At 33.3% G+C, this 27,323-nt stretch overlaps 1 protein-coding gene across 6 annotated transcripts in view; it reads left to right on the plus strand.

The window, feature by feature from the left end:
• The window catches only part of ITCH (itchy E3 ubiquitin protein ligase), a 154,392-nt gene that overhangs the window by 77,591 nt on the left and 49,478 nt on the right, over window positions 1-27,323 (plus strand). For all 6 annotated transcript variants that reach the window (XM_051979154.1, XM_051979152.1, XM_051979153.1 and 3 more), the window contains 6 exons: window positions 1,036-1,078; window positions 5,009-5,166; window positions 6,122-6,344; window positions 16,131-16,226; window positions 16,831-17,005; window positions 18,981-19,050. In XM_051979154.1, coding sequence (XP_051835114.1) covers window positions 1,036-1,078; window positions 5,009-5,166; window positions 6,122-6,344; window positions 16,131-16,226; window positions 16,831-17,005; window positions 18,981-19,050 — 765 coding nt within the window. The remainder of the gene's footprint in view (window positions 1-1,035; window positions 1,079-5,008; window positions 5,167-6,121; window positions 6,345-16,130; window positions 16,227-16,830; window positions 17,006-18,980; window positions 19,051-27,323) is intronic.

The following is a 27,323-nucleotide window of genomic DNA, read 5'->3' on the forward strand; positions in this document are numbered from 1 at the left end:
TAAGATTATAATGATGTAAATGTTATGATTATTTTTAAATGCTGTTTCACTGTTATCTGAACTTCTTGCATTAAGTCCCTACATAGTGGCTGTCTCAGTGATGTATGTTGTCTGTGAATTCTTTTTAAGATTTTCCCCTTTACTTCTTTATTATTAAATATTTTCGCTAAAATAGGGATCTTAAGATTTTAAAAATCTTATTATTTTAAAAGCTTATTAATGCTTTCTTTGACCAAAATTTTTTTGCTTGTCTAGGAGCTACAATCTTTAAAAGTTTTATAATTATCAGTATTGTTATGTACTTTGTCATCCATTTCAGCTGCACTGAAGCATTTACTTTTGGTTCACAGCTGTTTTCTAAGTAGTTGAGTTTAAGTGATCTCTAGATAAAGTACTTCACCTACTATATTCAAAATTCATGAGCAGTCACTAAGTGCTCACACTTTGATATGTACTATTATTATATAAAAGGATAGTGGACCAGATATAAATGAAACCAGAGGCAGCATGTTTTATAGAAGGTACATAGAAAATTTTAATTGTATAGCCTACACAAATACAGTATATCGCTTAAATGCAATTTAAATTTTTTTTGGTACATAACAAATTAATAGTAAGACTAGTTTTATTCAATATGATTGAAAAATTAAATTAACCCTTAACTTAAATTGTTGAATTTGATTTAACTTTAGAATCTTGATCAAGTATTAAAATGTTTTTATTTTTATTTTTTACTCTATTTTGTTTATTTTTTATAATAGCTTTTTAGTTTTTAAAATACATGCAAAGATAGTTTTAACATTCACCCTTGCAAAACCTTTTGTTCCATATTTTTTTTCCTCTCCTCCCTATCATATCTTCTCCCTTAGACAGCAAGTAATCCAACATCAATTAAACACGTTCAGTTCTTCTAAATATACATATAAAATAAGGATGATTAAGGGTACATTTTGGTTACACAGTCTAAGTATGAAAAGTTTTTGAAAACAAAATTCTAATCTCATTGACTTTTGTTTGTTTCTGCTGATGATAAAGGTAGTTCACAGAGTGATGATTCCAGAACCAGGAATGATACAAGGTAAGATATATCACATGAGCATATGAGTGATTACTGTTAGATTGCAGGACTAGGTAAAGGAAAATTAATATTGAAGCAATATAGAAGTCAGACCCACGCTGGAATAAATTAATTGAGTGATTAAAAATTAAAAAGAGGGGAATTTCATATGAATGCAGATACACTCTGAAAGACTTATGACATAGCCTATTGGGTTTGTAAGGTGTTAGAGGATACTCAAATTTCTGTTTTAAGATTAATTTGTTGTTGATACCAAATATAGAAGGGTAAATAAAGCAATTACTGTGGTCCTAGATTACTTTGAATTTTTTTTTTTTGGATGAGGCAATTGAGATTAAGTGACTGGTCCAGGGTCACACAGCCAAGAAATATGTCTTAGATCAGATTTGAACTCAGGTCCTCCTGACTTCAGGGCTGGTGCCCTATCCACTGCGCCTAACTGCCCCAGTCCTAGATTACTAAGAAAGAGAAATAGAAGTATACTACTATATTTGAAAATGCCATATGTAATATGAATGTATAACTTTGAGAATATAAGTATAGTCAAATCAAAGAGAGAGTGTCTTCTTGGTATTGGTTTACAGAGCTATATATATTTGTACACGCTAATTGCTGTTGGAAGTAGTTAAATTGCATCAAGTTGACTTTATGCTGTGGGATTTAGATGCTAATGTTATCAGCCTCTTCTTGTTTCATTTAACAAATTTTCAGTGGCTATTGGGTATTTTAGTTTCCATAGGACAAGAAAAATAAGAAAAGGTCATGACTTATCATTAGAAAAGGGGAAATTGTCATTTAGAAGGGAAAAAATACAATTGAACTGACAAAACTGTATTAAAGGTAATTTTTAGATTTCAGTGCTTTTCTTTATTATTCCATGTCTTGCTTGATAAGCTGTAAATTAATGTCTTCTCTTTTCTGTTAATTTAGTAAAGCAAACTAGGATTTGGAGAGTATATATTTAATAGGTAGAGAGGCAACTCATTGGGAGTCCCTAGCTTTAATTGCCTTGAGGACTTCTTGCAGAAGGGCCTTGTATTATTTGAGACATTTGTTGAGATCTTATTTAGAGATTACACAATATCACTGCAGCTTCTGAAACATTGCCATTTATGGATAATAAAAATGTCGCCTTTAAGCAATTTTCAGATGTTGTCAGTAGTCTCACATATATAGTCCTATCTGATTCCTGATGGCCCAGATATTTTTAGTCTTTTATTGTATGATATAGCAACTTCAGACTACGATCAGTGTGGGAAGGTTAAAAAGGATTAAGTAATATATTCCTCATGGGAATTTTGACATTATTTTATCTTGGTAAATTTGTTGGTTATTTGTTCTACTTAATGATTCAGAGTTTGCTCATTGTTCTATAGTACTTCTGGTCTAGGAGAATGTGACTGTACAGTACTCATTTAGAGTGGTCCTTAAGAATTCTTGTGTAAATGAATTGGATGTTTTAAAAGGAGTAGAGAAACAGTATCATCAAAAAACAATGAAAATATTTCTTATTTCTAAAATTAAGCACCCCCAAAATAGAGCATTTACATAAATGCAGCAATATATTAAAAATACTTTATATGAAAGTATAAATTTCCATTTCATAATGCTTATTAAAAAAAGTTAATAATAAATTTTTCATGTTACTTAAAACTTTCTACCTTTGTTTCCTTTTGAATTCCTTCTGTTTTCTTTTGTGCATTTAAAAATATTTTTATTTTCTCTAGTTACATACATGTAAAACAACTTTTTTTTGTTATACATAGACATTCATTTTTTATACATATTTCCATATGAATCATGTTGGGAGAGAAAAATCAGAATAAAAGGGGAAAAACAAGAGAGAAAAAGAAGGGAAAAAATGAGCATAACATGTATTGATTTGTATTTGTATCCACAGTTCTCTCTATGGATACAGTTGATATTTTCTATCCAAAGTTTATTGGGATATATTGCCTTGATTCACTGAACTATTAAGAAGAAACAAATCTATTATAGTTAATCATCACACCATCTTGCTTTTACTACATTCAATGTTTTCTAGGTTCTGCTTGCTTCACTTAACATCAGTTCATGTAATTTGTTCCATGCCTTTCTAAAATCATTCTGTTTATCATTTTTAATGGAATAATAATATTACATTATTTTCATATACCATCACTTATTCAGCCATTTCCCAGGTGATGGATGTTTGCTCATTTTCTAATTCTTTTTTACCACAAAAAGAGCTGCTACAAACATGTTTGCACGTGTGGGTCATTTTCCCTCTTCTATAATTTCTTTGGGATATAGATCCAGTAAGAAGGTATAAGAGTATTCTCTCTCTCTCTCTCTCTCTTTCTCTGTGCTGTCTCTCTTTCTCTTCCTCCCTTTTTCTTTCCTCCCTCTTTTTTTGAGTATATTCTCTATAAAGATTCTGAGAAGGAACAATCAAATAGAATGAGAACTAGGCGAGAATAATGTTTACAGAAAACTAGAGCTGAAAGTATCAAGAAGGTATCAAAAAGATCAAGCTACAGAAAGATCAAACTGAGATCTTAAAGACCTTAACTTTCAAAGGCCAAGGCCTTATATCCAAGGCCATCTCTAGTCATCCTTATATCTATCTGGCTATTGGACCAAGATGACTGTGAAGAAGAAAATAAGTCTGGTAATTTTGCTCAGCCTTCCCTCTTCATTTTCAGTTCCCTTGCATGTCATGGCATCACCTCCCTTATGTCTTTTCCTTTACAACAAGATAGGTATCTACTTTATTTACAATTCTTATGTTGAATTGCTTTTCAGTTATGTCCAATTCTCTGTGATCCCATTTGGGACTTTCTTGGCAAAGATACTTAAATGGTTTGCCATTTTATAGATGAGGAAACTGAGACAGGTATAAGTGACAAGTCTAGAGTCACAGAAAGGGACTGAGGCCAGATTTGTACCCAGAAAGATGAGTATTCCTGACTATAGGCCCAGAGCTCTATCCATTGTATTAACTAACTGATATTTTAGCTATCACAAAAAGTGCTGCTCTAAATGCTTCAGTGTATATGGAGTTTTTCTTTTTATCACTTACTTCTTTGGGGTATAAGCTTAATAATGGAAATTCTGATTCAAAGAGTATATACATCATCATAGTCTCTTTATTTGCATAGTGCTCGAATTTTAAAGCTAGATAAAAATTAATCCAGCTTGTCAGTTTTCAAATGGAGAAATTGGGACCCAGGAAAATGGTGTTTTCCCTAAGGTCATATAGCTAGTTAGCAAAATTAAGACTATTTCCCTGACTGTGTACTTGTTTTATTTTCATTATGTTCTACTCCTCGTATTATATTGCTTGATTCTACTGGGCATTTCTTCTTTATCTTGTTTCGTAGGGAATCTTATCTAGTAGGTTAGAATCTGTAGGTAGAGCTCCAAGTTAGTTATTTTCACCATTACTCCATAGTTTATCATATTCTGTTCTCCAATTTTTGTTTGTGTGATTCATGACTATCATCAACATTGTTTCATAATATTTGGCTTTGATATAAGTAGCTCCTCAACCCTTATCTGCCTCCAGGTAATACTTTTTAAGGCTTATCGGCATAATGAAAAATAGTTTTTTCTTAAAATTTGTTGTAGGTCCCTATCTTGTTTTAGATACCTTCTATATTAATTACTATGTATAAACTATAGTATGTATATATTATACATAGAGTTATGTATATACATTTAATCAGAATCAAGTCAGCTCATTTGCAGATAAGATATTTTTTCTTGATACCTGGCTTATATGTTTATGAAAATTCTTATTTACATAAAACCTGTTCAAATATATATCTGATAAAACTCATGAGGGGTCTTCCTGTAGAGACATAAGATTTTATTCCTGTCATACTTTGCAAAATTTTAAGGATTTAAAAATTTTTTCTTCCTGTTCTTTTTTCCCTACCCCTCATCTAGATCAAGTACAAATGACCCTGAAAATGCTGAGGAAGCAGGATCCAGCGAAAATAGGAAGATCAATGGCAATAATTCTCCATCACTCACAAATGGAGGTTTTAAACCTTCTAGGCCTCCAAGACCTTCACGGCCCCCTCCTCCCACTCCTCGTAGACCAGGTTGGTATTATGTAAAAAGAGAGATATGAAGAATTAGCTTTTAATGTTATATAACTTGATAATTATGATTTTTAATTTTTTTTAATTTTAAGTTGCTGTTCAGGTGAACATTGATAGAAATATCATTTGTTTTTAGACTATCTTCTTGGCTGCATCTGTCCATTTGCATTTTTTGACAAGGATGATTTTTCTGTACACAATCATGAGATACTTTATAGTCTTTTCATCACTTTTTCTTGGGATGTTGAAATGTTTAGAACTAGTCATTCTTACATTTAGAATTGTTTTGTTTCTTCTTCGTTAATGTGTGGATGGTATTTTATGCTGAGTTGTAAATTCACTGGATTCAGCAGATCATGTTGTGTAGCATATTACTATTCAGGTTCCATTTGGATTAAAAAAAGTCTAAAAGAACTAAAAGTTCCCTGAGAGGTCCCCTAGCTTTATAGTTTTATAATCCATAACTTCGTGCAGAAAGCCAAATTATTGAGTCTGTGGCTTATTTCTCTTATCTGTCTTTAAAGGAGAATGAGTAAATGAGAATATAAATTGAAAAGTCCTGAATGATCATATTGAAAAAGGCATGTAATGGTTTTTTCATTGAAATCTTGAAATGGAAGCATGTATATGTATAGATTTCTTTAACAAATAAACTTTCAAATTCTGCTGTATTGATACAGCAGAAAGAGCACTGAGTTCAGAGGAACTAGTTTCAAGTCCTTTCTTTCTTAAATAACTTAAATTCCCTGCCCTTGCATTTGGACTATATAGTCTCTTTTCCCTTCAAACTTTAAACTTTAATCTTGTGATTGATTTTGTGAATTTTTGGTCACTTGTAAATGAGTTTGCTTGTGTTAGGGCTTTACCAATGTTAAAAAATTAAAATTGCACTCACAGTTTAGAAAAAAATATGTAATGACACCTTTTAAAATTTTGTTACCTAACCTATTTATAGCATCTGTCAATGGTTCTCCATCTGCACCTTCTGAAACTCCTACATCTAGTACAGAGTCATCACCATCAGCAAATATGAGTGTAATTCCTGAAGGAGCAACAGCTGGAGCAGCAGGTCCTACTACAGTGGCTTTAACAACACCTCCAACTTCTAGACAAGTACAGCCAATAAATTCTGCTTCTCAACAGCTCAATACAGTTAATCAAGGTCCCCTTCCACCTGGGTGAGTATCTTAACAGTTTTAACTTATATTTGCTTTGCTCATATGTCTAATAATAAAGTACTATATGGGAAGGGAAGTTCCATATTTTAAAGAATTTTATTGTTTAGTCTGCCTTCACACCTTGGATTTGGATTGAAACTGATCTCTGATAATCCTAAATCATGAAGTCTCAAAGTGACTCTAAATCAGATATAAAATTCCTAGATGAAATTTTTTTTCTATTGTAAGACATGATTCAGTAAGGCCTTCTACATCTAATTCAGTGCACTACTTAAAGCCTGAGGAGCAAATCAACAATGCTTTTACCAAGCTGAAAAAAAGAAAATTGCTTCCTTTTGTCTTCCACAAGACACAACTATTGACTCCCAGATAGGAGCAGTCTGCAGGGAATTTTTATGGAGTCTCAGAGAATTCTAGGTCAATTGATAGAGCAGTTCTTTATACTTATTGCTAAAGGGCCCACATCTGAGTTTCAAATTCATCTACTTGGGGATGAAGTTAAAATAAGCTGCCCTGAATTTGTATCATATCTCAATCAATCGCAGCTCTGGCAGGTAGAAAGATGAAGAGTTAATTCAAGCTATCCCCAGTCTCTGTTCTAGAATGTTGTCTTATATCTCCTGACCTCTCAGGTTCACCAGCTTCAAAGAAAAATTATTACTCCTCCTTCCTTGCAGCCAAGTGGAAAGGGCCTCAGTACAGCAGAAACAACAAAGAAAGTACTACCCTGAGGATTATTCTTCTGCTGCCAGGCCTCCTTCAAAGCCTTCTTTGCTTCCTGACATTTTTCTTCCTCTGCTGCATGTCATCCCTGTTCTTCTGCTGATTGTCATCCTTCCTGTTCTACTGCCATCATCTTTCTTCTGCTTCTGCTCATCCTCCTCTGCTGCCCAACATCATTCCCCTGTCTTTTCTTCCTGCGTATCATGTTGCTGCCAGATATCCAAGGGCTTATGGTATTGCCCATCATGTAAAAACCCACCGTGCTCCCCATTGCACAGAGAGTGGCACCACAACACTGCTGTTTGCCTCTAGGGGAGTGAGCCTAGTCTTCTACACTCTCTCAGTGCTACTGGTGACTTTCCAAGCTTTTATTTGCAGGCCAAGGGGTCCTCCTTACAATCCGGTTGCTGCCTGAAGGCCAAGGGGCCCTCCTTTTTTTCCTAATGCCAACATTATCTGAATTGCTGCTTGTAAGCCTGGGTTCCCTCCTTGCAGGCCTGCTGCTGCCGATGCTATCTGAACTACTGCCTGTTGGCCAAGGTGCCATCCTTACCATCCCACAGTATTAGCTACATTGCTGCAATGTTATCCAAACTATTTCCTTTAGAACAGGGTGTCCTCCTTGTGACCTGGCGATTTGCCAGTGTTATCTGAACTGCCTAAAGATCAGGGCACTACTGACCTCCCCTCTGTCCCAGTAGTGTAGTAGTGTAGTGGGCTATTACCAGTAAGCCAGGTATCACTGCTCCTTTTAATGCCTAGACTGCTGATTGAGGACTAGGAATTAATGTTCTATAAACTTTTCCATTTTTTCTGAACTAAGATCATTGCAGCAGATCCTACCTACTATTCTAATTGTCCCAGGAAGAAGGTTCAACATCTGATGCATCTTGGGAGTCAGAGATTTTAAATAGTTTATTAAATAGAGATAAAAATAAGCAGTTTTTTCCCATCTTCCACAGAAACATGTTAAGTGATCTTTGGTAAAAGTAGTCTTCCAGGAAGTACTGTTTGCTGCTCAGTACATAGAGTGGTCCTTATGGAGTGAATTTTAAAGTTACTAATTGGGGACTTAAAATGTTACTCAGTAAACACAACAACAATAATAATATGCTTCATGTTTGACCAGTTAGATCACAGACTTGTTGAAGAAAAGATCAGAGGTAAAAAGTTTGATGAAATAATATCAATGAAAAAAATATATTTGATTCACCTCAGTCTTGGATTATTTGAATAAAAAATTGACAGTGAAGACTGGGTAATGGACAACAGGCATTCATACTAAAGTAATCTGTGTAAACCAATTGCCATAGCAAGAAGACCAAAAGAATCCATAAAGCAGTCAAATGTTTTGACTTATTTGCAACCTTGGAGAGACATGGAAACCAAAGGCAACACTGTACTAGAATATAAATTCAGATGTAAAATTTTATGAAGATGGATGATGAATGATTATGAGCATTATTGCCTCATTAAACAGAGAGAAGCATTGGAAGGTAAAACCACTTTAAAGAAGGCTTGGCAAGGATACCAACTAAATGAAGTCACCCTGAGGATATGTAAGGACAAAAAATGGAAGGAGGACAGCAAGTAGAAGATAAATGGAAAAGATCAGCAAATATTTACAAAACAAACTTTTCACCTTTAAGGACAGTAGAGTCACCACACTTGGATTTTAACATCACAGTGCCAGACTTACTTATAAGGGAGGTAAGATTGGCATTAAAGAGAACAAAGTCTAGAAAAGCAAAGTCTAGATTGAACCACATGTGAGATTTATGCTGGAAGTAACAAAGCTGTCAGTTCTCAAGATATCTAATGGAGGGAAGATACTAAAGAGTTGAAAAAAAAATCTCAGACTTTTATTATAATACTGAAAAACAGTGAAGGAGAACATCACCAATTACTGACTTTTGTACTTTGTCATCTGTATAAAATGTTTGAGAGCATTCATACATGAATTGAGGGTGTTCTTGGTGAGGCTGTATCTGGGAAATAAAAGCAGGTTTTTGCAAGTGATAATTCAACAAATGAACCGCATATTTCCCATTTCTCAATTAACTAAAAAATGTAGTGAAATGAAGATGTCACAATTTTTTTGGTGGGCTATGAAAAACCCTATATTGGGTTCACCCCATTTAATTCAAAAGAAAAAAAAGCTCTCTTCCAACAAAATGTCTGTCATTCATATAAAAATCAAGATTCTGTGAAAGATACAAAAACAAAAATTATTCTGTTCCATGATTCTCTAATCATAAACATCAGGTGAGGCATTAAAAAAAGGAGCCATGTCTTCTCCAAAGGTATACTATTGTGATTGAGGAGATCCAATAAAAAGTTGAAGAGAGATTTTCTATAAATGTTGAAGTCCTGCTGTTCAGATAGCATCATGCCCTAGAATTTTGTAAAAAAAAAAAAAAAAAAAAACTATTGAAGAGATCTATAACGAGTCAAAAGCACTTGACCTGTTCCATTTTTGTCTCTTCCTCCTTTGTACCTAGCTCAATGCTTTGCCCAAGGTAGATAATAATTGTGTTGTTGATTTGACATCATGTTCACAGGAATGTTATTGCTCAGCCTGCAATATATATAGGCAGATAGTCTAGAGAACCTATCACTATGTGTCTCTGGGACAGTAACAAATATATATATTAATCTCATTTATCTGCCAAGCATTGTGCAAAGTATCTCATTAGCTCCTTAGAACTCTGAGGTAAAAGCTGCTGTTATCCCCATTTTATAGTTTAGGCATTTTAGGAATATAGGTTAAGTGATTTACCCCCAGAGTCCCACATCCTAATATGTGTCTAAGGATGGATTTGAACTCAATTTTTCCTAACTCCAGGCCCAGTGTTCTATCCACTGGGATAGACAATGTAAATGGACAATAGATTGGACACAGAATTAAACAGGAGGAAAAAAGGAAGCCGGATAGCTTCCGGAAAATTGTAAAATTCCTATATTGTTCAGAAGCTTTTCTCAGATACAAAAGGTTCACCTACAAATGCTAATTCTATCAATGTAGTATATGAGACATGGAACACAATAATCTGGAAATAATTGAAGGTGAATATCAATAGAAGGCAGTGAAGAGAGAGGTTCAATGTGGGTATAAGCAAGCTGTAACAAATGAGAAACTGATTTTAAAAAACAACTAAAATTTATATGACACTTTAAGATTTTATAAAGCTCTTCATAAATATTGCCTTATTTTATCCTCATAAAATCCTGGGAGTAAGTGCTATTATTTAATTTGTCTAAGGTCCCAGTAAGTAACTGTCTGTGATTAATTTTGAGTTCAAGTCTTTCTATTTCTAGGTGAAGAGTTTTATTCACTGTACTGCTTAGATGTCATTAGAATTATGTGTGATAGGAAGAAAAGATGATCTGCTTATATGGAAAGTGTGAAGGATAACAGATGAACATCCCAAGTGCTCACCTACTGCCCTTATGATGTCAGGGAAAAGCAAGAAAGACTTTTAGTGTTTTGGATGGAGTCCTCTGTGGTAAAATTATGGGAAATCTTGGAATATAGAGTGTCAATAGTATGGATAGGCATGGTTGGGTTGCAGTATTCATTGATAGAAAGAACATTAAAATTAGTGAGATCCCATCCATTTGAGTATCTAGTTTTGGAGTGCATCATGTTACACATTGTTTCTCTCTTCCTCAGTTTTAACTTGGAACACTTGAAGAGAGAGGGGGACAGAATAAAGATTAACATATGTACATATGTTAATGAGCATTTTGTGGAAATAACATCATGTTTTGTGACCTTTTAGAACATTTCCCCTAAAGACTTTAATAGCTATGGTGTTTTTTTTGGATTATAAGCATAAGTGGTACATTGCTTATTGTATTGCCCTTAGGAATAGTGACATTAAGGTGAAAGACAAAATTAGTCTATATCCTGTCACATTGATGAATTTACTCAAAATATGGAACAAGAAATGTTTTCAGATGTATTCAGTAATGGAACTTGTTTTATTTATGCATGTTCATTTCAAGAAGTGTTTAAATTTTTTTCTAATTAAGGAGCTAAGTTAATAAGAGAGAAAGACTGGGTCAGCAATTTCTGTCCTGTGCCTCCTGAACTCCATGGGGGACATGCTTGATTGCACATGTTACACACACACACACACACACACACACACACACGAGTCTTTGAAGGACACCCTCACCCCCACCCCTAGAAGAAAAGTAAGGATAAGAAGAATCATACACAAATAGAATAGTTTTGAAAGGTACATATAATTACATATATTCTTTAAAATAACTTCATACTAGAAATTTGCCATTTTATACATGATCATCTTTTTTCTTTAGTTGCAAATGTTCATTTGGTGTTAAGTTCAAGCTAAAAAAAAAAAGTTAATTCCATAAAATAAAAAAATTAACCAAAATTCATTCATAATAATCAAAATGGCTCAGATTTATGACTTCTTTAAGGGCTTGCAAAGTACTTTACTCACAATTCTTAATGTAGGCAGTGGAAATATTATCATGTCCTTTTTATTTATTATTGTTTTTCTTTAACATTTATTCTTTAAATAAAATTTTGAGTTACAAATTTCTTCTTTCCCTGCCCTCCTTCTTAAGACACTAAGCAATTTTGATATAGGTTTTACACACACACACCCATGCCTTCCACCAAACACACACACACACACACACACAAACACACACACACAATCATTAGTTATATCATTTTCTTTTTGAATAATTAAATAAAATTAAATACAAATATTTAAATAAACGAGGAGTTATGTGACTTGCCTCTGGCCTCATGACTGAGGGGGGGAATCTTTAGATCCACATCTCTTGACTTCCAATTCGAATATTTTCCTTTCTTATGTCATTTTTCTTCTTTATTAACTAGAGGTTTAAAAATTTAAAATAATATATTTTTGATAAGATTTCTTTTCTATTTCTAGAAAATTGTGCCAAGAAACATAGAATCTGAATTGTAAGGGATATGAGGAGGACCAATTTGGAAGTAGACTTTTTGACCTGTAGATTTAGGGCTTCACATCTTGGGGCAGGGTGAAGAGGCAGAAAAAAATTAACTAGACCTTACTTTTTCTGCTTGCATAGTGTTGTTGAATGTTGTGCTGGTGATCACATGTGGCTTACTGAAGTCTCCAATTACCCACTGTGTGCATAGTAATGTGGAAGATTAAGAGAATGAAAGCCAAGATTTTTAACTTCAATGAATGGACAATTCATTAAGGAAAATAAGTTCAAGAAAGCAGAATAATGCTATGATAATATATAAGTACTAAAATTATGTGAAGTGCTATAACCCATGTAGAATAGATTAGTCTTGTGCACTTCTCTTCTGCTCTGTATAAGTTTAAATAAAGGGCTATAGAAATTTTCAGGAGGCAGAAAGCTGCTTTAGGTGGGGTGATTATGGAAAAAATGGCATTTGAATTGGGCATCAACTTGTGGTCATCAAAATGACTTAGATGCATTATATGTTCATCATTTCTTTAGCATTCTTATGAGTTTCTATTTGACAAAGAAATGGAACCATTGAAATGTTCTTCCTAATAGCACCAGGGCTAGGCAAACCATAGATAAAAATAGATGTAGAGGCTAAAATTTTGTCAGGTTTTATGGCTATTCCTATATGAATTCTCTGACTTTAGGAGAGCCATCAATGTGTAGATTCTCTGTACAGTGAAGCATATTTTATCCCATTCATGTCTACCTATCTTGTCTGCTGCATTTCTATTCTCTCAGATATGAGTTCTTTGAGTCTTTAAATTCTCTTGACATTGATGGATCCCAGTGAAGGACACCAGCATCCTCACTCTCACTATTAGACGAGCCTATCTTTTTTTTTTTCTTTTTCTTTTTCTCTAATGTTACATTATACCTTTATTCACTTGGACATAATGCTGTAATATATCATCTGCTCACACACTCATATGTACTTTACATTTTTCTTTTTGTGATCTTCATTTTCAATTCTTCAGGAATTTTATTTTTCCAGAATTCTAAATTATACAGCTAAAGCAGAAAGATATTGCTGTTAAAAAGATGGACATATTTCAGGGAAAAGTTTGGGATAATTAAGAGAACTGTATAATTCCCTGAAAGTAATCCAGCTCATTCTCATCCTTCTCAGTGCTGGCCTCAGCTAAAAAGCATTTGTCATTTTTGTACAGTAATGGATCGGTTGTAATATATTGTTCTGTTTAATTGATCATCTAGTCTGGACAGTAGACATTCTTAATTCACTTGGTTTAAAACCTGTCTTTATACTGAGATTTGAATTTTTGGAGAATTATGGATCTCCTATAGGAAACTCTGAAATGTTCCTTTTTTTTAATTAAAAAAAATTATATTTTCAATTCCAAATTCTTTCCTTCCAACACCTCCCTCCCTCACCCATTGAAAAAGCAAGAAATTCTGCGTGTGTGTGTTTACATATACATTCATAGAGAATGTGTGTGTCATGCAAAACATTTCCACATTAGCCTTATCCTAGAAGGATAAAGAAAAAAAAATGCTTCTGTCTTCTGCAGTGTTTTGATATGATCAGCAAGTTAAACAGAAACATGAACAGCTGGTGTACCTCACTATTTGCAATAGATTCATAATTTTTCTATCTTATTGGTTCCTGTGATATAGTCTAGTGAGGCTTATGTGTGGACCTTTTTTTGCAATTAAAAACATTTCATAAATTGATAGAAATGCTAAAATTCAATAAGATTGAACTGATAATAAGATGTATTTTTCAATACATTATTATTAAATCTTTAGTGTTATAATTTTTTTTTAACAAATATAGGAGTTGTTACCTATTGGAATTATGATTTTGTTTTACCAAAGTAAAAATAATTTTTAATAATGAAACAGCATAGGAAATTTTGTATTCTGCACACATTTTAATTGAGTATGTTGTATATTGTCATTTGTGGGAGTGCTCCTATTCAGACCTTTTCATATCTTCATTCACTGTGTTGTCTATATCTGAGGACATTATTTTTCAAAACATTTTTAGAAATTGGAAAAGGATGTTGATTGAGTAGTTCCTTACAATTCTCTAAGTTTCCTTTTCCTCTTTTTCTTTGCCTTTTTCCTTTCCTTTCTTTTCCCTTTCCCTTTTTCTTTTTCCATTCTCCTCTTCTCCCTTCCTTCTTCCCTTTCTCTCTTCCTCCCTTTCTTCCTTTCTCACTTCTTTCCTTCCTTCTTTCTCTCTCTTTTTTTTATGTGGAAATAAAGATTCATAGATCGTTTCTATCTATTTTAGTTGCTTTTCTTTTTTTTTTTGTTATCTTTAGTGCCCGTTTCACTCCTTTCAATATATAAGGCCAAGTGTAGTGGCTTCAATCTTCTGAATGATGAAAAGATTTTATTATATGAACATTTATAAATCTTATCTACTTTCCATCTGTTTTTTATTTTTTAAATATATTAAATGTCCTTAGATTGACTTGCTTAGATCTCTCACCAAACTTTCTTCAAATTTGTTTTGCTCTCCATTGTTTCTCATTATTTCATCAAGTGATATTGTTCATAATTTTCCACCATCCTCAGTAATATTTTTTTGATTAATTTATTTTTTTAAACTGATGTTGCCCTTGGCTGTATTATTTCATTATTTGACAAAAGGGTCTGGTGATGAAGACAGTTTTTAGAAGCTTTTTGTCTCTTTTATTATAGCAGTTCACTTGTATCAGTTAGACTTCTTCAGGAAATGGTAGTAATAGTAATCTGTGATGATGCCTGTTCACCCATTTCATTTCTTTTGTTATCAGCAAATTGTTTGAATAGGGTAGGGAAAGTTAGAATTTTTTCCCCAAATTTTTATTCCCATTTTTATTTTTCACCCATTTTAATTCAGTTTTTGTGTTAATTTTGATTTTTTTCTTTTGCATATTAGTATAAGCAGAAAGATTATTAGACAATGCTCTCACACCAGTAAAGAATCATTTCTTATCTACTAAAATAAAATAAAATTTTTGTAAGATTATTTGGGATTCCCATTGTTCATCATTCTTGATTCTTTTTAAAAACATTTTTATCTTGAATTTTTTTTTTTTTTTCATGAAGAATATTACTTTCTTGTAGTCAGGGCATTTTCATTTCTTGTTCCAGAACTATATTTTCCCACTTTATTTTTTTACCATCTTTTCCTTATGTATTTTATTTTTACAGTCACTGAATACCAAAGTACACGATAAGTGAACTTAGATGATTTTATCTAGTTTTCCATAGAAATTCTCTTAATTATTATCTAGCACAGACATAAGTAAATAAATATTTTCATGACGGCTTTTTTCCCCCAAATATCATGAATTCTTCAAAATGAGATGACCAAAGAATTCTTGAAATGATCTTTCTTGTTACCTTTCAACACATAATAAAACTAACTTCTCAAATTCCGTTTTTGCCTCTCTAAGGATAATCTTATAATACTATCATCTCCTTTATCTGCAACTTCTTCCTGCTTTCATTTATAGCAAGAATATCAGAATTTATAAGATTTGATTTCTCTTGTTACATGCTCACTGGTTGGTTATTGGGCAAGGATAGCATATTTAGAGTACTTACTACCAAGTTAATGTTTAAAAATGAACTAAACATGTGATTCTTTGCATTGTTTACCCTCTTTTCTGCCACTCTGCTACAGTTATTGCAGGAACAGAAAGGGGCTATACAAGATTTAAGAATTATTTTGTATTTTTCTTTATTTTATGGGTTGTCATGATTAAAGATACTCATCACCAAGTGGGCAGGATAGTGGTCTTGAGCCTTTCCATGTTGAGATGAGTTCTCAGAAAGCCAATGAGACTGAACTAGACATGGCAGTTTATCTACTAATGGTTAATTGAGAATTTGAAATATTTACTAGCTTTTGCAAAAAGAGAATTGCTTAGGATAGCTCTAGTTGAATTTATTTTTGTTAGTGACATGTATTTTTATTTTAATTTTTGTATTCATTATCAAAATTTCCAAAAACTTTTAAATGAAATGCTTTGAACTATATAGTACTTGGAATATTTTTCTTGTATGAAACTACACTAGCCATTTTATTTATGTGTGTTTAAGTTGGGAACAGAGAGTGGATCAACATGGACGAGTCTACTTTGTAGATCATATTGAAAAAAGAACTTCATGGGATAGACCAGAACCTCTTCCTCCTGGGTGAGTCAAAAATAATGAAAAGCTTGGCAGAATTGTTCAGAGATGGTAATTCAAATCTTTTCAAGTCCACCTACATTCCTCTTTGGTCTATTTTTTTATCACTCCTATCTGTCTTCACAAAGTTTCAAATACTACAAGAGAAAGTCAGGGCTTTGATGAGTGATTTTTATTTATCTAATCTGTGACTAAGAAATTGCTTAGGCCTTGGTGTTTCTATAATGACATATTTCATTGTATCAACTGTTTACTGCATTCAAAACCTTACTTTGTCTCTTGGGTTTATTATTTAGGGATTGCTTTATTTCAGATCTTATATTTAAAAATCATTATCTTCCTCACTGAACTAGATACAAATGTATTTTAAACATGTTTTTAAGAGTGAGTCTCTGCGGACTCTTTAAATAGTAAGGCCTCCGTTTCAAACATTTTCTTTAATTGTTTAACAGTTCCAGCATTTTTCATGGTAGTGGTTCTGTATATACATAATAGTTAGCATTTCCTCAAGGAAAGGTTTAGGGATACCTGTTCTAAGTGATATTCAGGTACATGTTTATCTTAGTAGCTCCACAACACTGACATTAATTTTGAGAGTTTTGCTCATTAGCTGGGAACGTCGAGTTGACAACATAGGACGTGTTTATTATGTTGACCACTTCACAAGAACAACCACCTGGCAGCGCCCAACTTTGGAGTCAGTTAGAAACTATGAGCAATGGCAACTTCAACGAAGTCAACTCCAAGGAGCAATGCAGCAGTTTAACCAGAGATTCATTTATGGGGTGAGCAGTAGTCTTTGTACTACAGACTAATAAAATATCTCTCATGGCCCTTTCCTTGCATGTGTCAAAGTGATTTTAGAAAGTGCTGAGAGAAAAGTACATAAAAATAGTGACAAAGTTCACAGGCAAAATTTAACACTGAGGTTACTAGTTACTATCATGGATCTGTTGATAAAAATCTGACTAAGCTATGTGGAATTCCATTTGCTTGAAAGAGTCTGGAAAGCTGTCTAGGAATAATGTTAAAGACTAATACCCTGAGAACTAGCACAGAAATTGTAGATAGACAGCCAGAGTCAGCCTTATAGTGAGGGAAACCTAGATTGCAAGTCTTACCTCCAATACATTTTTGCAATGTCACTGTGGTCACTTAGCATCTTAATATACCCCAAGATAATTTTCTAAGGCTATGAGGTGTACAGTACTTGTTGGTGTCTATTGGGAGAGTTTCTTGGCAGAGATTACTTTATATTGAGAAAATCACAGTTCTGAACTCCCCCCAAAAAATTATTAGCTTCAGAAATATATTTCCCTTCTTTGGTAAAGAATCTTTGTTTTCTGAAAACAAAGGGCTTAAATTGATTTTTAGTCTCTTGCAGTCAGGTGTTTTAACAAAATATGTAAATGCTTTGCTTTATAATCTTTAGATTGTTGGTGCCAAGACTGTTAGCCAAATATAGGTTCCAAAGGATCACATATATATAAACCCCAAATCTAATCTAGAAAGAAACAATCCATAAAAAGTTGAGAGGTTTTCTTTTCCTTTCATATAGTACCTGCTAAATAAGCATATATTGTACACCCACCATATGCCATGCACTGTACTATCTTCTCTGGAAGAAAGATTCCCTGCTTACAAGATTTTGACATTGTATTGGAGGAAACACATGTATGTACTGAAGTATATATAGGGGGCAAAGCAACAAAATAAATACAAATTAAGGAGAAAGGGCTCCATCTTTTGGGCAAGGATCTACAAAGAGTGTATGTAGATAAAAGTATATTGGGTACTTGAACTTTTGAGAATCTTGACGGAAATAAGGGATTCTAATACGTGATTAATTGTTATTACTACTTAATAGTAGGTTAATTCCTACTATGCTTTTATTCTCATCTTCTGTTACCTTCTTCCTTCTTCAGTGGTCATTCTTTTAAACCATAGTGGTGTCATTAATATTCATTACTTGCCTAGCTTTCTATGGTTGACAAACTCACCATAAACCTTTATCTTATTCCTTGCACTATTTGAATGACATTAGTGATTATTGTTCCACTGTATATTCATACTAATTGTCTAATTAGTATTTTTTGAACATTAACTGATTAGAATATTTTTTTCTAAAACATTGAAGCTTGTTTTTTGAAATCCTTGCTTTTTCCACTGATATTCTGGAATCATTTACTCATCTACTAAACTATCTCCCTCTTGTCCTACAACTTTAGTCATATTCTTTCTGAATCCCTTTTCTGATTTTTGTGGATAATAGAATTTGTTTAAACTGTATTCTAATTCTTTTCCTCCTTTCAACCACACTCCTCTTTCATCAGTCTTTTTTCCATATTCAAAGTGTAACATTAGTTTTATGATTGAATGTTTAAGCATTTACAAAAAACTTCAGGCAGAAACAGGGATGAAAATATGTATTGCTATTAAGTTTAATGTATGTATATTGTTTTGCCACATCTTTATGGTATTCTTTAAAATATAAAGTCCTGGTGGGCTTCATTGGCTTCAGCAGATCTGTGAACATGATTTTTTAAAATGAGTATTGTTCTTAGAATTTCTAAAAAGATTTGTGTTACATATTGGATTTTTTGCCATCTTGGGGAAGGGAGTGAGCAGGAAGGAGAAAAAAAATAAAACAAGTTTTGCCAGGGTGAATGTTGAAAATTGCTTGTGTTTTGAAAATAAAAAGCTTTATGTAAAAAAAGTCATGTGTTGAGTTATTAATATATCCTTTTCATTTTTATATAGAATCAAGATTTATTTACTTCAACTCAGAGTAAAGAATTTGACCCTCTTGGACCTCTACCACCTGGATGGGGTAAGTATAATTCAAATTATGTTTAATTAGAGAAAAGTAGAGTTTGAAAAAAAAGTTGCTGATTCTTTATGGCTATTATTTTGCTTTTGCTTTAATTAAAGTTATTTTAAAAAAATGTAATCTAATATTCTTAATTTAATTCAATAGATCAGTGTATTAAATAATGAAATATTAAATTGAGATGACATAGTCCATACCTTAGAAAAATTTAAGATTATTGAAGACAAACACATAAAGGTATAAGACAAAGCAATTTAAAAAAAATTTTTATGTTTACAACAAAACCAAACAGGGAAAAAAACTTACCAATTCAAGAAAGAATATATAATAGTAGGAGAAACATATTCACTAGTGTCTATCTTTTCTTTGCTTCCTTATAGGTTGTTCTTTTGTTCTCTGCTGTTTACTTTTTAAACTTTTATTCCTTTCATACCCACTTTTCTCCAAGTATGCTATAGTCAAGCATAGGTGAATATTTATATATATATGTATGGAGAGAGAGAGAGAGATACACATAACACAGCCCTGCACACACACACACACACACACACACACACACACACCCGTGTATATATATTTACAACCACCCACAGACTCACAATCTGTATATATATCTATATATACACAAATACATATCTACTTAGACACATACATGTTTACATATGGATAAATGTAAGTGTATATTTAAAATAATATTCATCTGACTGACATTTGATTTGACCTTTAAATTTTTCTAAAATCAATGAATTATTAGCTGTACTTTTTTTCTAGTAAATTCTATTCCTGATCCTTGTTGTAGTGTTTATGTACAGCTATTCTTTCCTCACCCTGCTAACTCTGATGCTTTAATTCTGCTGGCCTTGCTATTACTTAACTTCCCACCACCCAGAGATTGTCTTTTTCCACTACCCAGTTTGGTTGAAAGAAAGTCTTGAAAATCTACAAGTTCATTGAATGCCCAATTTTTCATTTAATATTATGGATAATTTTGCTGGATATATTTTTGGCCACAGGCCTAATTCTTTTGTTTACCAGTATATATGATTCTAGGACTTACAGTCTTTTATTGTGGCTGCTGTTAAGTCCTGAATAGTTTTAATTATAGCTCCAGTCTATTTGGATTGTTACATTTTTTCTTGTTTCTTGTAAAATTTTCATTTTGATCTGAGTGATTTTGAAATTTGGCAATAATATTACTGTGTGTTTTCCACAAAGGATCTTTTTGAGGTTATGATGGGTAGATTTTTTTTTATTTCTACTTTCCCTTAATGTTCTATCACTCCAGTGTAATTTTCTTGGATTATTTCTTGCCTTATTTTGTCAAGGTTCTTTTTTGGGTCACATCTTTCAAGTAGTTGAATTATTTTTAGATTTTCTCTTTTTGAGGTATTCTTCAGACTTATTTTTCTTACAAGATTTTTCACATTGTGTTCTATTTTTTCATTCTTTGCATTCTGTTTGTTATTTCTTGGTCTTTTTTCTACCTTCAGTGGCTTCCCCTTGTCCAGTTTTCAAAGAGTTATTTTCTTCTTTAAGACTGTATTTTCTTTTCTAGTGGGTTAATTTTTTTTCATAATTTTCTTGTTTTCCTTGCGTGTTTTTTTAAAAATAATTTTTTCCTTAGTGTGTTTCATTTGAGTTTTAAATTCTTTTTTGAGTTCTATAAATTTTCTCTGGACAAGGAGTCATTTATCTTTGGGGTAGAAGAAGATTTTTTTTTTTTTTAACTTGTGTCATCCTCTGAAGATGAACTCCAGATATTCCCTATTTCCATAGTAAGTATATATGGTTATATGTTTTCTGGTTCTTTTTTTTTTTTTTTAATGAGAAGTATTATAAGCACCACTAATCATAGGATGGGGAAATGGTGCCTCTAGCTTCAGTTCTCTCCTCTTACCTGGAACTCCAAATCAAAAGCTCCACCCTGCTGTAAGTGCCCACAGCCAACAGCATCTCTGTCTCACTGTTTCTGCACTCCCCACATGTGCTGGTTTTTTCTTGTCCAGGGCCCTGTGTCTGCAGCCCAGCTGAACCTAGTGTTCTTAATCAGTTCTAATCAGTTTTCTGTATCTCCTGTCCTCTGCAGTTCCAAGAGGTAAAAGCTTCTGTGGTTGCTGCTAAGGGTCTGTCAAACAACCCCACAGTTTCCCACTTCATGTTTCCATGGAGCGATCCTGGAGGTGTTTGCACTTCAGATGGGTTAATCTTTGGCCTGGGTTCTTTCTTCAGGTCTCCTTGGGTTGTGTCAAGAGAACTCCTATTCTACCCCCAAGTCTTTTTGATTTTTCAAAAGTCTGTGTTTGTTTTGAGGCACACATTTGTGCAGTTTATGAGGGAAATCTGGAGAGCTTGAAATTTACTTATCTACTCTGCCATTTTCCCAGAATCCTCCACAAAGCAATTTATAAGAACTTTTTTTTTTTTTTTTGCCTAGACTTGTGATTTCATTGATGTAAGAAATTTACTCTTACTGCAGATCAGCATCTTCTTTGCAACACACAGTCTTAGAAAGTTGCTTGGTCATGGACAACTTAAGTGATTTAATCAGTTACATATTCTATTTGTTTTAGAGGCAGGACTTGAACTCAGTTCTTTTTGACTGCTTTCTGTATACTCTGGAGCTTTTCTGGAAGTATAAGGTACAAATAAATTGATGTGTTAGGTCTAAGGAGAAAAGCTAACTACTGACTGAGAATAATAAAGGAAGGCTTCATGAAAGTGGTATTTCAGAAATTTTGAAAAAAAATTTTAAATATTGAAAATTGAAAGAACAATAAATGTAGGGGTGATTTTTATTTTTTTTATTACAACTTTTTATTTTCAAAACATATGTATGGATAATTTTTCAACATTGATGTTTGCAAAACCTTGTGTTTCAGATTTTCCCCTCCTTTTCCCCTCCTCCTTCCTTGATAGAAAGTAATCCAACATATGTTAAATATGTTAAACAAAATATGTAAAATCCAATATAAGTATACATATTTATCTAATTATCTTTGCTGCACAAGAAAAATCAGATCAAAAAGGAAAAAAATGAGAAAGCAAACAACAACAAAAACAGTGAAAATGCTATGTTGTGAACCACACTCAGTTCCCACAGTCCTTTCTCTGGGTGCAGATGGCTCTCTTCATCACAAGACCATTGGAACTGGCTCAATCATCTCATTTTTGAAAAGAGCCAAGTCCATTAGAATTAATCATTGTTGCTATCTGATAGTCTTGTTGCTGTGTATAATGATCTCTTAGTTCTACTCACTTTACTTAGCATCAGTTCATGTAAGTCTCTCCAGGTCTTTCTAAAATCATCCTGCTAATCATTTCTTAAAGAACAAAAATATTCCATAACATTTATGTACCACAAGCTATTCATCTATTCATTCATTTATTGATTTTTAAGTTTTTTTTTTTTTAATTTACAAAGCATATGCATGGGTAATTTTTCCAACATTGATCCTTGCAAAACCTTTTGTTCCAAATTTTCCCCTCCTTCCCTTCATCTCCTCCTCTAGCTGGCAGGTAGTCCAATACATGTTAAATATGTTGAAATACATGTTAAATCCAATATATGTATACATATTTATACAGTTATCTTGCTGCACAAGAAAAATCAGATCAAGAAGAAGAAAAAGAAAAAACTGAGAAAGAAAACAAATGCAAGTAATTAACAACTTTTTTAGATTCTTACTTTTTTTTCTCTTCCAAAAATTCTTGTTGAATCGCTCAAAATATTTTTCTGTGATGCATATAAATATTTTGGAACCACTCTCTTCTGTATTTATATCTTGAGCATCCCTGCTACAATAATAGCTCATTATAGTGAGTCCTTTTTTGTTTGTTTGCCTATATTTCCATCCTACTTTTTGACTTCTAGAGAAAAGGATTACACTAATCCTATTGCAGACTTTTAAAGATTTTGAGTGTGGTATTTTTCAGAATCTTAAGGTCAGGCTAGGGATTCAGAGGCTTTCAATGATCCTAAAAGGGTCTGTTATAGGGCATTCCTAGCAATAGTTGTCTAGAGTCAGCCTCTGTCATCCAGCTGGACTGTTCTGGTTCAGTGACAAAACTGTAGACTCTCCTTTGGTCTGAGGTTTGTGTCTTAGTTATCCTTCTGTAGGCTGGTCTAAACGCTGACACTGAGATCCTCTTCTGCTCCTCAGGTCTGAGTCATCCTCCTATTGTGGCAGCTGGCTCTGAGTTGTCTTCTTCATTTACCAGGCAAGATCTCTCCATCTAGGAATGCTGCTCCCTGTCAGGGTCTCTTCTCAGCCTGCTTGCATCTGGCATCTGCTTCTGGGTCGTAGAGCTGTTTCAGCCCTCCCTGTTTGCAGCTCCCCAGTATGTAGAGATCTGGGTCTAAGCCTCCATATGCACTGATGTTTATCCTTCCCCTGGTGCTACAGCATTTTGTGAAACTTTCCTAGTCTACAGTCATGTCAGCTGGCCAGCTTGGATCTTTTCTAGACTTCTTCATCAGATTTTGATGGTGGTGCATTCTCGAGATTTGGCTGGTAGAATTTTGTCAGGGAACTCAGCTGCACCACTTCCTGCTACTCCACTGGCTTGGCTTTGACAGTTTGTTTCCCCTTGCTCTTAGCCACCAGTGTCTTTTTCCTTGCCTTTTCGTTACTTCCCTTTTTCCTGCTAAAACTGATAACATGTCCTGACATGCTGACCCAACCCCAATCTCAGGCTGTTCAGGTATCAATCAACAGCATCAGCATTCTACCCCTCTTGTCTTTTTTCCAGGATGTTTATTTTTAGGTTGCCTGTTCTTATAATTGAAGTGTTTACTAAATAAGAATATCATCATCCTGTTTCTCTTCCAAAAGGTTGTCACATGAATCTGTGATACATACCTTTCATTCCTTTTTTTCCTGGAGATCTAGATCTAGGGCAAGTCAAACCCTAATACTGACATGTAGGCTGACATTTAGGATTCCAACTAACAATGTCTATATAAGTATTATGATTCTTTTAGAAAATGTTATGTTGATGCTTTCTCTTTCATCACTGTTATTTCTTAATCCTTACCCCAAATCAAATCTTGATATTTTTGACTTTGTCTTACAGCTTGAAGCATTTTACATCTTAACATTATTTTAGTGTTGTGTTCATCCTTCATTTTTCTACCTGTTCATTCTCTTAATAAGACAGCCTTAATAGTTTACCAAAGCTTTCCCAGTGGTGTGTGAATCAAATAGAAAGGACCCTCTGAAGATGCATATTGACTTAGAAAACCAAAAGTTAACATTATCTGTATTATATACCTATATATTTATGCTTATTTTGTTAAACATTTTTCAATTACATTTTACTCTCTTTCAGGCCTCTGAAGTGAGTTTGATACTTCTTGCCTTAGACCCATGATTTTTTTTAATTTTAACTACATAACTATATTACTAGGCTGGTAAAATATTTTTCTCTCATTTTCATGTTTGCTAGAAGTTTTTTTTGTTTTTTTTAATGACAAGAAACTTCACAGTTTTATTTATTGAATTGGAAAATATTTTCGTCATGCAATTCAGTTTTATTTTTCTGTAATTTTCAGCATTATTCATGCCATTATTTTTGACAATAAGAAATCAACTATATTTTCAGCAAATGATTTAATCTCATTTGATTTTTTCTTTTATTTGAAAACTTTCTTGTGATACCAGTTTTATAGAAGTTTTCTTCTTATAATTTCATAACTGTAGTTTACATAAAAATCAAATCTAATTATAATTCTTTCTTTGACAACCCTACTCTGTATTTTGGGTCTAGGTATCCAATAAAGGAGGCCTTCTGGGCTAACTATATATTTGTAGTATTAACCTTGAACCTTTAAAAAAGAGAGTTTTTTGGGAGGAGAAAGTGATGTAATAATAGTTAACAAAAATTTATGTAGTGCTTTGAGGTTTGCAAAATTCTCAACTTATACGCTCCCATTTGAGCCTTATGTTCATTATCTTCTTACTGAGAACAGTGTTTGCAAATATAAATTTCATGGTGGTTGTGGGTTTTAAAATCAGAAATTTTTGCTTAAAATTTTTCTAAATTGATTTGTGAAATTTTGATTAAAATAAGTACTTTCTAGCACCTGGACTTCTTCAACTTATGATAGCTTTAGTAATGTATATCTTCTTCACTGGCCCTGGAACTAGTCTTTAGAGAAGATAGGGCCCAAATAAAAACTAATAGGTTTATTATTTTTTTTTTTTATTTATTTGTTTGTTTTGCTGGAGCAATTGGAGTTAAGTGTTAAGGGTCTGAACTCAGATTTGAACGCAGGTTCTTCTGACCTCAGGACTGGTGCTCTATCTACTGCACCAACTAGCTGCCGCTAGTAGGTATATTATTATGCTAGAATCCCTTCTATCATTGTGAAATTTGTTTCTAAGGATTTTTGATTTTGCTTCTATTCCATACTATATATAACTATTTCTGAGAATGGATAAAAGTAGTAGCATGTTAGTTATCTTCATCAGTACTCTTCATTATCTTCATTCTTGTTTGTAGCCATGAAGTTGGTGTGGGAATTAGAATTATACAGTATTATACAATTCTATTTCTACAAAAAAAGTATTATTTTTACCTATGGCACAGGATCTAGACAACATAGTTCTAATGTTAAAATAGCATGAAAATAGTAGAAGAATCCCTGAATTAAGAGGAAGGAAATGGTGATAATTTCTGCTTAACTTCTGTGTAGTTCTTCTGTTAAAACATTCATTACCTGTGACTCATTTGGCTTTTTAACCTGGAATAGCACTTTCTTCCACTGATAGATTCCTTCTGGAGACTCTATTTTGGGGAAAGACTCAGGCCATTTATACTTTATTCCTTTCTAGAGTTAACACATTTTACCATTATACCTTAATCCTGTACCTATCCTTTTTGCACTCCTTCTTGATGTTTTCTTCCCATTAGAATATGTAAACTCTTTGAGGGCATGAATTGTGTTTTATAGTTGGGGGTTTTTTGTTTGTTTGTTTTGCTTACATTTGTATTCTCAGTGCATAGCAGTTTTTGGCACATAGTTTAAATGTTGGTTTCCTTCCCACATACCTCAGTTTTGCTTTACTATGTGACTGACATCTTTTGTCAAGTCACTTCAATTTTTTAAAAGGCACATTTTCCTCAGGTGCTATATAATGTTTGATTTTGTTAGAAAATCACTAGTTTACCTCTCAGACCTGTGGAGGAGGGGGGAATTTGTGACTAAAGATGAACTAGAGATGATTATTGATCACAAAATAGAAAATTTTGATTATATTGTTAAAAAGTTTTTGTACAAAACTAATGCAGCCAAGATTAGAAGGGAAGCAATAAACTGGGAAAACATTTTTACAGTCAGAGGTTCTGATAAAGTCCTCATTTCCAAAATATATAGAGAATTGATTCTAATTTATAAGAAATCAAGCCATTCTCCAGTTGATAAATGGTCAAAGGATATGAAAAGACAATTCTCAGACAAAGAAATTGAAATTTCCTAGCCATATGAAAAGGTGCTCCAAGTCATTAATAATCAGAAAAATGCAAATTAAGACAACTCTGAGATACCGCTACACACTTATCAGATTGGCTAGAATGACAGGGAAGATAATGCGGAATGTTGGAGGAGATGTGGGAAAACTGGGACACTGATGCATTGTTGGCGAAATTGTGAATACATCCAGCCATTCTGGAGAGTGATTTGGAACTATGCTCAAAAAAGTTATCAAATTGTGCATACCCTTTGATCCAGTAGTGTTACTACTGGGCTTAGATCCCAAAGAGATCTTAAAGAAGGGGAAGAGATCTATATGTGCAAGAATGTTTGTGGCAGCCTTCTTTGCAGTGACCAGAAACTGGAAACAGAGTGGATGCTCATCAACTGGAGAATGGCTGAATAAATTGTGGTATATGAATATTATGGAATATTATTTTTCTGTAAGAAATGACAGTGGGATGATTTCAGAAAGGTCTGGAGAATCTTATATGAACTGGTGCTGAGTGAAATGAACAGGACCAGGAGATCATTATATACTTCAATAACAATACTATATGATGATCAGCTTTTTTTTAAAATAACTTTTTATTGACAGAACCCATGCCAGGGTAATTTTTTACAACATTATCCCTTGCACTCACTTCTGTTCCGATTTTTCCCCTCCCTCACTCTACCCCCTCCCCCAGATGGCAAGCAGTCCTATACATGTTAAATAGGTTATAGTATATCCTAGATACAATATATGTGTGCAGAACTGAACAGTTCTCTTGTTGCACAGGGAGAATTGGATTCAGAAGAT

This window comes from Antechinus flavipes, chromosome 2 (genome assembly GCF_016432865.1).
Source record: "Antechinus flavipes isolate AdamAnt ecotype Samford, QLD, Australia chromosome 2, AdamAnt_v2, whole genome shotgun sequence".
Lineage (NCBI taxonomy): Eukaryota > Metazoa > Chordata > Mammalia > Dasyuromorphia > Dasyuridae > Antechinus > Antechinus flavipes.